The following is a 13,288-nucleotide window of genomic DNA, read 5'->3' as shown; positions in this document are numbered from 1 at the left end:
ATGGAATGTAAGTCGCAGAAAATAGAGGTGGTGGCAGCTGCAGCGAGGTATTTGGGTGTGCGAGACTTGACATCAGAAGAGTTACAGGGTGTGTTAAGTGGTGGTGTCCCATCCTTTCAGGCTGTTGGCCTGAAGTAGGAATAAATATATTTAAATAGTGGAGTATGGTTATTATTATAATAATTTTTTTATGTTGTGAGAGTAGTATGAGATGGTATCGTATTTGTTGATTTTTTAAATTTTAAAGCAAAGTATAAGGGATTTATACTCCAGTCTATTAGGTGGCGGTAATTCAACATTTATTGGATGCCAACCGCCGTTAAACCTAATAGGAGAGGAAGAAGAAGAAACCGAGCGCACCCACTGTCACCTTGCAGACAGTGTTGGTTTCTAGTAGCAACGCCTGCCAAACAGAAGAGAAGAAAGATGGTCCTGAGTAAGTAGAAAGCTGGTTGGCTAATCCCGATAATTAAACCAATTTGTCACCAATGCACGAAAGCAATATGGCTAGCGAGTCGTTATGAGACAAAATGAAATAACGTTACGGTGCTGTCTTATTTTGTATTTTTCAAATAGCTTGTTAACTTGTGATACAGGCAACCGAGGAAACTAGCTAGCTAGATAGGTAGCCTAGCTAGCATCAACGTGTCACTTGTTGCTATTTTTGCCTACTACCGTAGCTATAACATTTGCTACACCCTTTTTCCATAATCTACAGTCACAGAAGACATGGTCCGACGTCGGGCAGAGCATAACAACTGCGAGATCCTTTCCTTAGAGGAGGTGTCTTTGCATCAACAAGATATTGAGAAAATAGAACACATTGATAAATGGTGCAGGGACCTCAAAATTCTGTATCTTCAAAACAATCTCATTCCCAGAATAGGTGATTCAAATTTCTTTCCCCTTCCTCTTTTTTATATAATTGCAATTCAATTATATATTTCAAAATCTAACTACCCTATCTATATTTTATGTATATTTCATTGGCCATCAATGCTATTTCAATATTTTGAAATATGAATTAATTTGCTCTCCATAGAAAATGTATATAGACTGAAAAAGTTGGAGTATCTAAACCTTGCTTTGAACAACGTTGAACTGATTGAAAACCTGGAAGGTTAGTATTTTGTGCACATAGCCACTTCTACTATTTTACAACCTTGTCCTATCTGTTTGTGTTAATGTAGGCTAAGGAAATGACCAAAAGTCTCTGTTTTGTAATAGCATTTCTCCTCCTGTGCTTTGACTCTAAAAATAGCAATTTCATTGTGGCTTTAGAGAATCAAATAGGCCAAATAGATCTCTTCTTGCCTCCTCATCCGTTACAACAGGATGTGAGAGTCTCCAGAAGCTGGACTTGACAGTGAACTTTGTGGGCCGGTTGAGCAGTGTGGAGTCATTGAAGCACAACCTCCATCTCCGAGAGCTTTTCCTGGTGGGGAACCCCTGCACTGAGTTTGAGGGCTACAGGCAATACGTTGTGGCTTCACTGCCCCAACTGAAGGTATCAGGAGGGATAGAGAACAGAAGTTTCAAGTTTTAATGTCACATGCACAAGTACAGTGAAATTAAGATCATATGTTCAAATCTCACTGACGCTGTGCCACAATAAAAAAGAAATGTGTCTTATCATTTACATGTGTCTTATCTGTGCTTGGAGTTCCAAACAATTAACCCAAACTAAGCTAGCAGTGTTATTAAAACTTTTAATGAAAAGTGTTCTCAGAACTTTATTTAATTACCTTCAAATAACCTATAATTGCCATTCTCAGAACCTCTCAGGAAAACTTTCAGGGAACCATAGTAAAATGTCCTCAGAACCTCCCAACAACCTAAAAAAGAATGTTCCCAGAACAGGCTAAATGTTCACTTCCTTTCTCTAAAAACATTCAGTTTTATGCAGTTCTTGCACTTGCTACCATACCCCGTTCAAAGGCACTTAAATATTTTGTCTTGCCCATTCACCCTCTGAATGGCACACATGCACAATCCATGTCTCCGTTGTCGCAAGGCTTAAAAATCCTTATTTAACCTGTTTCTTCCTCTTCATCTTCACTGATTTGAAGTGGATTTAACAAGTGACATCATAGTATCCCTGCACATTGTAAATATGGTACTGGAACTGACCCTGTATATAGTATGCTTACTTACTTTATTTATCCTGTTCATCTTCTTATTTTTATATCTTGTGTGTTTTTGTTCTACCTTGTTAGTTTTAGTATTATGTTGTTATTGATTACTGTATTGTTGGGGTTAGCACTTGCAAGAAAGGCATTTCACTGTACTTGTGCATGTGACATTGAAACTTGAAACCTGGATTCATCTGGTAAGTCTGTCATGGAAAAAGCAGGTGTCCTTAATGTTTTGTACACTCAGTGTATGCCATTTAACAGATACTTTTATCCAAAGCGACTCACAGTAGTGTGTGCATACATTTTCCTAAAAGATATACGCGCACACACACTCAAAATCACTAGTCTAGCATGCACTTGCTCGCCTGAAGATAGCCTAGCGTGGTAGGGGAAATAATGTTTTATTTTTTGCAGTATCTGGATGGGAAAGAGATTGGCAGGTCGGAGAGGATCCGGGCCGGACAAGGCCTAGATGAGGTGAGGAGGCGGATTCGGCAGCAGGAGCAGGATTACCTGAGGAAGAGAGTGAGTGAGAAAGAGGAGGCCAAGAGAGAGGGAGGAGAGGCGCAGCGGGGGCCGAGAAAGGAAAGCAGCTCCTCTGCTAAAGAGAAGAAGCCTGGCTTTGATGGTCGCTGGTACACTGACATCAACAACACCATGTATGTTCACGCTTTCCACCTTGATTTTATTTTATGTAGAACAGCAAGGATAACTGGTGCATCTGTGGAGTAACCCTAACCCTAACCTCATCTGCGGTTCTCGAATTCAGTTGGCCCGATACAGTATTTCAGTTCACTGTCAATCACTCCGTTTATTTCAGTGTTTTTAATAACTCTGAAGAGTTCTGTTTATTGATCTTTAGCCCTGTGCCTGAAGAAAACAAAGAGATCCAAGGGAGAGAGGAGAAAGTGAAGACAAGCTGCCTTTCTTCAGAAGACCAGGAAAGGGAGTTTTGGGAGAAACCTTGTGCCTTTACTCCAGAGTCACGCCTGGAAGCTCACCGCCACCTTAACGAGAAGAAAAAGGCTAAAGAAAGGTAGGTAAACAGCTAGCAATTCTAGGGAGAGTGAATGTAATGGTACTCGTAATGTTCCCCTATTGTTTGAGTGTATAGTTTTCCCTTAGTTAGGGGAACATTCTATCTATGTTATCAAAAACCTTAGCATGTTTTGCTGTTAGTTAGGAGAACATTCCCTTAATATCAAGCAGAACTTTTCTAGAATGTAGTTACAATGTTCTTAGAATATACAACATGAATGTTCTAGATGCATTTTATGGGTTCGTTGCAAGAACATTAACATGTCGTTTTCTGAGGGTTATGAGAATATTCCATCAAAGTCCCACCAAACATACACAGAACATGGTTGCCATGTTCTCAGAATATAAGATACAGTGAGGGAAGAAAGTATTTGATCCCCTGCTGATTTTGTACATTTGCCCACTGACAAAGAAATGATCAGTCTATAATTTTAATGGTAGGTTTATTTGAACAGTGAGAGACAGAATAACAACAAAAAAATCCAGGAAAACGCATGTCAAAAATGTTATAAATTGATTTGCATTTTAATGAGGGAAATAAGTATTTGACCCCTCTGCAAAACATGATTTAGTACTTGGTGGCAAAACCCTTGTTGGCAATCACAGAGGTCAGACGTTTTTTGTAGTTGGCCACCAGGTTTGCACACATCTCAGGAGGGAAGAAGCAGTCAGCTGGTATTCTGTCTATAATGGAGTGGCTAGCACAGTCACCGTATATCAACCCTATTGAGCTGTTGTGGGAGCAGCTTGACCGTATGGTATGTAAGAAGTGCCCATCAAGCCAATCCAACTTGTGGGAGGTGCTTCAGGAAGCATGGGGTGAAATCTCTTCAGATTACCTCAACAAATTGACAACTAGAATGCCAAAGGTCTGCAAGGCTGTAATTGCTGCAAATTGAGGATTCTTTGACGAAAGCAAAGTTTGAAGGACACAATTATTATTTCAATTAAAGTCATTATTTCTATGACTATATTTCCTATTAATTTTGCTATATTTCCTATTCAAACTCATTTCATGTATGTTTTCATGGAAACAAGGACATTTCTAAGTGACCCCAAACTTTTGAACGGTAATGTATGTATGTATGTACAGTTGAAGTCAGAAGTTTACATACACCTTAGCCAAATACACAGTGAATTATAAGTGAAATAATCTGTCTGTAAACAATTGTTGGAAAAATTACTTGTGTCATGCACAAGGTAGATGTCCTAACCGACTTGCCAAAACTATAGTTTGTTAACAAGAAATGTGTGGAGTGGTTTAAAAACGAGTGTTAATGACTCCAACCTAAGTGTATTTAAACTTCCGACTTCAACTGTATGTATGTATGTATGTGCTCCTGCTCTACTAAATAAATCTCACTCCACCAACAGCCTATCGTCTAAACAGTCAACCAGTTTACTAAATGGGGTCAGCCTAATATCAATGCTGTCTAATGACCCCAAGCTTTTTGGTTAAGTCTAATGCCTAGTCTTAATGTAAACTCATTGCACTGCTGAAGTTGTGACCTGGTGTCCCGAAGTTGATAAATTTTTAATCTCCTTGTTTAAACCCTCATCTCTGAGAGTCCATCGATTTGCCATCATGAAACACGTCACAGAGAGTGTGATCCTATCGAGTGGAAAGCACTAATGGAAGGAGTTGATTTGGAATTCAGAATTCCACTCGCTCGGTTTCTCTCTCTGTTTTTCTTTCTCTTGATTAAATTGAAAATACACTTTACCAGCATGACAAAGGGGACAAAACAAGAAACGTCACAACCAATCACTTTAATGACCGGACCCAATGGCCACAGACGTCAGTTCAACGTCTAGTTTTGATTTACATTTGTTTGAGTTTTCAACTAACGTGAAATCAACAAAAAAAATGCACCATGTCATTGGATTTAGGTTAAAAGTTGGGTGAAAAAAAGACTGTCCATACGTGATGACCTTCTGCAAATCCAATCCGTTTTCCATGTTTATTCTACGTCATCACATTTATTTTTTCGGGGGGTCTAAATGACGTGGAAACAACGTTTATTCAACCAGTTTTTGCCCAATGGGGGTAGCAGTTTCAAGTGATCTGATGCATGTAGCCGAAACAAGGGTTAAGTCCCAAATGGCACCCTATTTCCTACATAGTGCACTACTTTGGTATGGGCTCTGGTCCAAAGTAGTACATTATGTAGGAAATGTGGTGCCTTTTGGGATGCAGCCAAGGACCTCATTAACCGTATTGATGCAGTCGGATGTACAGTGGGGAGAACAAGTATTTGATACACTGCCGATTTTGCAGGTTTTCCTACTTACAAAGCATTTTTATCATAGGTACACTTCAACTGTGAGAGACGGAATCTAAAACAAAAATCCAGAAAATCACATTGGATGATTTTTAAGTAATTCATTTGCATTTTATTGCATGACATACGTATTTGATCACCTACCAACCAGTAAGAACTCTCACAGACCTGTTAGATTTTCTTTAAGAAGCCCTCCTGTTCTCCACTCATTACCTGTATTAACTGCACCTGTTTGAACTCGTTACCTGTATAAAAGACACCTGTCCACACACTCAATCAAACAGACTCCAACCTCTCCACAATGGCCAAGACTAGAGAGCTGTGTAAGGACATCAGGGATAAAATTGTAGACCTGCACAAGGCTGGGATGGGACAGGACAATAGGCAAGCAGCTTGGTGAGAAGGCAACAACTGTTGGCGCAATTATTAGAAAATGGAAGAAGTTCAAGATGACGGTCAATCACCCTCGATCTGGGGCTCCATGCAAGATCTCACCTCGTGGGGCATCAATGATCATGAGGAAGGTGAGGGATCAGCCCAGAACTACACGACAGGACCTGGTCAATGACCTGAAGAGAGCTGGGACCACAGTCTCAAAGAAAACCATTAGTAACACACTACGCCGTCATGGATTAAAATCCTGCAGCGCATGCAAGGTCCCACTGCTCAAGCCAGCGCATGTCCAGGCCCGTCTGAAGTTTGCCAATGACCATCTGGATGATCCAGAGGAGGAATGGGAGAAGGTCATGTGGTCTGATGAGACAAAAATATAGCTTTTTGGTCTAAACTCCACTCGCCGTGTTTGGAGGAAGAAGAAGGATGAGTACAACCCCAAGAACACCATCCCAACCGTGCAGCATGGAGGTGGAAACATCATTCTTTGGGGATGCTTTTCTGCAAAGGGGACAGGACGACTGCACCGTATTGAGGGGAGGATGGATGGGGCCATGTATCGCGAGATCTTGGCCAACAACCTCCTTCCCTCAGTAAGAGCATTGAAGATGGGTCGTGGCTGGGTCTTCCAGCATGACAACGACCCGAAACACACAGCCAGGGCAACTAAGGAGTGGTTCCGTAAGAAGCATCTCAAGGTCCTGGAGTGGCCTAGCCAGTCTCCAGACCTGAACCCAATAGAAAATCTTTGGAGGGAGCTGAAAGTCTGTATTGCCCAGCGACAGCCCCGAAACCTGAAGGATCTGGAGAAGGTCTGTATGGAGGAGTGGGCCAAAATCCCTGCTGCAGTGTGTGCAAACCTGGTCAAGACCTACAGGAAACGTATGATCTCTGTAATTGCAAACAAAGGTTTATGTACCAAATATTAAGTTCTGCTTTTCAGATGTATCAAATACTTATGTCATGCAATAAAATGCAAATTAATTACTTAAAAATCATACAATGTGATTTTCTGGGTTTTTGTTTTAGATTCCGTCTCTCACAGTGGAAGTGTACCTATGATAAAAAATTACAGACCTCTACATGCTTTGTAAGTAGGAAAACCTGCTAAATCGGCAGTGTATCAAATACTTGTTCTCCCCACTGTAACTACTTCTGATATAGTCACCATACGTTTTAGAAAAGGCAAAATCCTAACTTGAGATATGCGCACATAACTTTTCATTTTGCTTGTAAGCCTTTGTTGAAGTTAGTGGGAGAGTTGTGTGAACGTACAGACTTGTATCTCAAGTTAAGATTCAGCCCAATTTGTGGACCTCTGTAGCTCAATTGGTAGAGCATGGCGCTTGTAACGCCAGGGTAGTGGGTTCGATCCCCGGGACCACCCATACGTAAAGATGTATGCACACGACTGTAAGTCGCTTTGGATAAAAGCGTCTGCTAAATGGCATATTATTATTATTATTATTATTAATATTATTACTATGCCAACACTTGTCTCTATCTGTTGAAGATTCTGTTTTCTGCCTAAGTTTTCTATTTATGTTTGAAGGTACAGTACATTATCACTAAACAAAAATCCAATGTCCAAAATGGGATCTCCCATGCATTTTCATAACATGTCACTTCAGTGTGCTATACTGTACTGTATAATGGGGTGCAGTTCACTGGTTTAGCCACTGTATGTCACTGTAACCTCGATTTATATTTGAATCAATATGTCTCCTTACCCAATTGATTGTGAAAAAAGATAACTTGTTTTTATCTGATTATGTCAAGTTGATGTATTAGCTCCATCTTTATCTTATTATAGTTTAAATGTAGAGTTTCAATCTGATGCTTTTAACCAATTCCAATAATGGTCTCAACCTCCAAACACATTTTCCATCTGTTAGTTTTATTTTTATTTATTTATTTCACCTTTATTTAACCAAGTAAGCCAGTTGAGAATACGTTCTCATTTACAACTGCGACCTGGCCAAGATAAAGCAAAGCAGTGCGATTTAAAAACAACAACAACACAGAGTTACATATGAAATAAACAAAAACAAAACGTACAGTCAATAACACAATAGAAAATCTATATACAGTGTGTGCAAATGTAAGTTATGGAGGTAAGGCAATACATAGGCCATAGTGCAAAATAATTACAATTTAGTATTAACACTGGAGTAATAGATGTGCAAATAGAGATACTGGGGTGCAAATGAGCAAAATAAATAACAATGTAAATAACAATATGGGGATGAGGTAGTTGGGTGGGCTAATTACATATGGGCTGTGTACAGGTGCAGTGATCGGTAAGCTGCTCTGACAACTGATGCTTAAAGTTAGTGAGGGAGATAAGAGTCTCCAGCTTCAGAGATTTTTGCAGTTAGTTACACAAGCAGTGAGCTGTAGAGGTGTTCACGGGTCCAAAAAGTTGGACCCGTCCCAAAATGTACCTGGGGCTTTCCCACCCGGACCCAATATGCATTAATACATTTTTAAAATATAAAAACCCGTTCTGAAATGACCCGAGGACAACTAGACCCGTTCCGGATAGACCTGGTTGGATCCAGACCCGGTCTGATCCGAACCGAGTGAGGGATGCAGCAGGAAACGTTTATTATTTTTTTAAAGCTACTATATTAACCGGAGCTGATAAAGCGTGAGAGGAGGGAGAGAGGTGCTGCTCTTGCAGGCAGGGGAGGGGCCGTACTGTGAGCGAGTGAAGCGGGGAGCAGGGAGGGTGAAACGAGAGACCACAACCAACCAACAAGCCGACTCGCACTATAGTAAACTAATAGCTGCCATAGCTAGATTATTTATCATCAAATATGATTACGTAGTACCTGTCTTGACTGCATAAAACCGGGAGAAGTTAGCTAATGTTAGCTAGCTAGGCTAATTGAGGCTGCAGTGCATACGCTTTCTCATCCTAACAACAACTCCATTCAGAATATTAAGTAGCGGCCTACCTGTTGGCTCTTGGTGGTTGTCGCCTGTCCTTCTCCTTGAACTTTTAAATCCGTCCTTTGAATTCCATCTGCCATTGATTAGCCGTCTGTTAACTTTTGCTACGCACGGAGGCTCTGACTGTAGCCTATTGCGGCTTTGATGACTTATGATTGGCCAACAACAAGAAGCTACACTCGCCACTCTCCTGAGAAGTAAGAGCAGCAGCATAAATGATCAAATTTCTCTCCCTCTACTGCAGCAATCGCGTTTGGATCTGTACGGGTCCTTCCGGACAAGTCAATTAAAATTACACATCATATGAGATCCGACCCAGACCCGTGACATTAAGAATTCTGGATCCGGATCGGGTATTGGGATACAGGTGGATCCGTGAAGACCTCTAGTGAGTGGTTAGGCATACAGGTTGCATGCAGACCTGAGTCAAATACTGAAATGCACTTGCTTTTAGCTTGGTGTTTGCACAATTGGGACACTATCCCATGGGTTCTACTTTACCGGGAAAACGTAATGTTTTTGACCCAGGTCTAGTTGCAAGGTGGAGTAAGCCTACCCTTTTCATAAAGTCCCAAACCAAATAATTAATAAAGGACACTAAAGGAAATATAAAGAAATAAAGACATTATAGGAATATGTAGGCATAAGTGGAAAAACTAAATTTGCTTTGGTTGGAAACTAAGCACATTTGAGTTGACTTACGTTAAAACGTTATTACAACCATTCTAGATGTTGAATCAAATCAAGTTTTAAACTTAATGTAATTTATTCAACTTTTTATAATGGTTGTAATAACGTTTTGACGTAAGTCAACAAAAATGTGCTTAGTTTCCAACCAAAGTGTACACACTGTAGGAATATGTAGGCCTATGTGGAAAAACTTGCTTTGGTTGAGTTGACTTACGTTAAAACGTTATTACAACCATTGTAAATGTTGAATCAAATTTTATTTGTCACATGCGCTGAATACAACCGGTGTAGACTTTACCGTGAAAAAGAACAGTTCGGGGGAACATAAGTGGTTTTATCGCAACTTTATATACTTTTATCCAAAGCGACTTACAGTACAGTGAGTGCATACATTTTTCGTATGGGCGGCCCCTGCAGGACTCGAACCCACAAACCTGGCATAGCTAGCGTCCAACTGAGCCATATACAGTGGGGAGAACAAGTATTTGATACACTGCCGATTTTGCAGGTTTTCCTACTTACAAAGCATGTAGAGGTCTGTAATTTTTATCATAGGTACACTTCAACTGTGAGAGACGGAATCTAAAACAAAAATCCAGAAAATCACATTATATTATTTTTAAGTAATTAATTTGCATTTTATTGCATGACATAAGTATTTGATACATCAGAAAAGCAGAACTTAATATTTGGTACAGAAACCTTTGTTTGCAATTACAGAGATCATATGTTTCCTGTAGGTCTTGACCAGGTTTGCACACACTGCAGCAGGGATTTTGGCCCACTCCTCCATTCAGACCTTCTCCAGATCCTTCAGGTTTCGGGGCTATCGTTGGGCAATACGGACTTTCAGCTCCCTCCAAAGATTTTCTATTGGGTTCAGGTCTGGAGACTGGCTAGGCCACTCCAGGACCTTGAGATGCTTCTTACAGAGCCACTCCTTAGTTGCCCTGGCTGTGTGTTTCGGGTCGTTGTCATGCTGGAAGACCCAGCCACGACCCATGGCCCCATCCATCCTCCCCTCAATACGGTGCAGTCGTCCTGTCCCCTTTGCAGAAAAGCATCCCCAAAGAATGATGTTTCCACCTCCATGCTTCATGGTTGGGATGGTGTTCTTGGGGTTGTACTCATCCTTCTTCTTCCTCCAAACACAGTGGAGTTTAGAACAAAAAGCTCTATTTTTGTCTCATCAGACCACATGACCTTCTCCCATTCCTCCTCTGGATCATCCAGATGGTCATTGGCAAACTTCAGACGGGCCTGGACATGCGCTGGCTTGAGCAGGGGGCCTTGCGTGCGCTGCAGGATTTTAATCCATGACGGCGTAGTGTGTTACTAATGGGTTTCTTTGAGACTGTGGTCCCAGCTCTCATCAGGTCATTGACCAGGTCCTGCTGTGTAGTTCTGGGCTGATCCCTCACCTTCCTCATGATCATTGATGCCCCACGAGGTGAGATCTTGCATGGAGCCCCAGACCGAGGGTAATTGACCGTCATCTTGAACTTCTTCCATTTTCTAATAATTGCGGCAACAGTTGTTGCCTTCTCACCAAGCTGCTTGCCTATTGTCCTGTAGCCCATCCCAGCCTTGTGCAGGTCTACAATTTTATCCCTGATGTCCTTACACAGCTCTCTAGTCTTGGCCATTGTGGAGAGGTTGGAGTCTGTTTGATTGAGTGTGTGGACAGGTGTCTTTTATACAGGTAACGAGTTCAAACAGGTGCAGTTAATACAGGTAATGAGTGGAGAACAGGAGGGCTTCTTAAAGAAATACTAACAGGTCTGTGAGAGCCGGAATTCTTACTGGTTGGTAGGTGATCAAATACTTATGTCATGCAATAAAATGCAAATTAATTATTTAAAAATCATATCATGTGATTTTCTGGATTTTTGTTTTAGATTCCGTCTCTCACAGTTGAAGTGTACCTATGATAAAGATTACAGACCTCTACATGCTTTGTAAGTAGGAAAACCTGCAAAATCGGCAGTGTTTCAAATACTTGTTCTCCCCACTGTAGGACCAGAGTGTGTATGATGCGTCAGTAATTGACATTGCATGACAATCCCACCCAGTTTGTCTATTCAGACACTTCATTTTTCACTCCGCTGATCCAGGGTCAGATATTTTTTCTATCCTCCCCAATGTAATGCTCTTCATCATGCTCTGATGAAGCCATAACTGCCGAAACGCGTTAGCCTTCCCGGCCTAAAATAAAAAGGTGAAATGAGGTGACGTTTTTTTGTCCTTTTATTTCTCCAATGTTTTTGAACTTGGGATTTCATTTGAAGTAATTGTCAAATATGGCAGAGCACCCAACTAATTAAGCGAGATGGCACACCTGTTACCCACTCCACAATATCTGTTTGGGCTTCTTCTGTCAATTTGCAGAATACAAATAACTTATAATTACACTATATACAAAAGTATGTGGACACCCCTTCAAATTAGTGGATTTGGCTATTTCAGCCACATCCGTTGCTGACAGGTGTATAAAATAGAGCACACAGCCATGCAATCTCCATAGACAAACATTGGCAGTAGAATGGCTTTACTGAAGAGCTCAATTTTCAACGTGCTACCTTTCCAACAAGTCAAATTTCTGTCCTGCTAGAGCTGCCCCGGTCAACTGTAAGTGCTGTTATTGTGAAGTGGAAATGTCTGGGAGCAACAACGGCTCAGCCACAAAGTGGTGTAGGCCACACAAGCTCACAGAACTGGACTGCCGAATGCTGAAGCGCGTTGCGTGTAAAAATCGTCTGTCCTCGGTTGCAACACTCACTACAGAGTTCCAAACTGCCTCTGGAAGCAACGTCAGCATGAACTGTTCGTCGGGAGCTTCATGAAATGGGTTTCCATGGCCGAGCAGACGCACACAAGCCTAAGATCACCATGCACAATGCCAAGTGTTGGGTGGATTGGTGTAAAGCTCGCCGCCATTGGTCTCTGGAGCAGTGGAAACGTGTTCTCTGGAGTGATGAATCACGCTTCACCATTTGGCAGTCCGACGGACAAATCTAAGTTTTGCGGATGCCGGGAGGACGCTACCTGCCTGAATGCATTGTGCCAACTGTAAAGTTTGGTGGAAGAGGAATAATGGTCTGGGGCTGTTTTTCATGGTTCGGACTAGGCCACTTAGTTCCAGTGATGGAAAATCTGAACTTTACAGCATACAATGACATTCTAAACGATTCTGTGCTTCCAACATTGTGGCAACAGTTTGGTGAAGGCCCTTTCCTGTTTCACCATGACAATGCCCCCTTGCACTATGCGAGGTCCATCAAGAAATGGTTTTTCGAGATTGGTGTGGAAGAACTTGACTGGCCTGCACAGAGCCCTTTGGGATGAATTGGAACGCCGACTGCAGGCCTAATTGCCCAAAATCAGTGCCCTACCTCACTAATGCTCTTGTGGATGAATGGAAGCAAGTCCCTGCAGCATTGTTCCAACATCTAGTGGAAAGCCTTCCCAGAAGAGTGGAGGCTGTTATAGCAGCAAAGGGAAGACCATCTCCATATTAATGGCCATGATTTTGGAATGAGCTGTTCGACGAGCAGGTGTCCACGTACTTTTGGTAATGTAGTGTATCTTTCGGCCCCCCAACCATTCGCTCAAGAAAAAAACGTCCCGCGGCTGAATCTAGTTGATGACCCCTGACCTACTGCGTGTGTTATTCAGACTCTTCACTCAGAGGTAGCATCCCTTCCTGTTTCTCGGGTACAGGTTAAATCAAGCTTAATTAATTTGCCCGCCATGTTGTTAATTGATGGCGGCCCACTCACCCTACAGGTGACCCAT

The 13,288-nt window shown here is 41.6% G+C and overlaps 1 protein-coding gene across 1 annotated transcript in view; it reads left to right on the top strand.

Annotated features, from left to right (window-relative positions):
• Nucleotides 1-426: 426 nt before the first annotated feature.
• Nucleotides 427-13,288, top strand: part of dnaaf11 (dynein axonemal assembly factor 11) — a gene marked incomplete at both ends in the record, with an annotated part of 76,186 nt that continues 63,324 nt past the window's right edge. Inside the window, 6 exons of the mRNA XM_084188017.1 lie at nucleotides 427-436; nucleotides 719-886; nucleotides 1,043-1,120; nucleotides 1,335-1,507; nucleotides 2,550-2,794; nucleotides 2,998-3,171. Coding sequence (XP_084044143.1) covers nucleotides 427-436; nucleotides 719-886; nucleotides 1,043-1,120; nucleotides 1,335-1,507; nucleotides 2,550-2,794; nucleotides 2,998-3,171 — 848 coding nt within the window. The remainder of the gene's footprint in view (nucleotides 437-718; nucleotides 887-1,042; nucleotides 1,121-1,334; nucleotides 1,508-2,549; nucleotides 2,795-2,997; nucleotides 3,172-13,288) is intronic.

Source organism: Coregonus lavaretus, assembly GCF_964263955.1.
Source record: "Coregonus lavaretus genome assembly, chromosome: 23".
Lineage (NCBI taxonomy): Eukaryota > Metazoa > Chordata > Actinopteri > Salmoniformes > Salmonidae > Coregonus > Coregonus lavaretus.
This window is presented reverse-complemented; position numbering and strand designations above follow the sequence as displayed.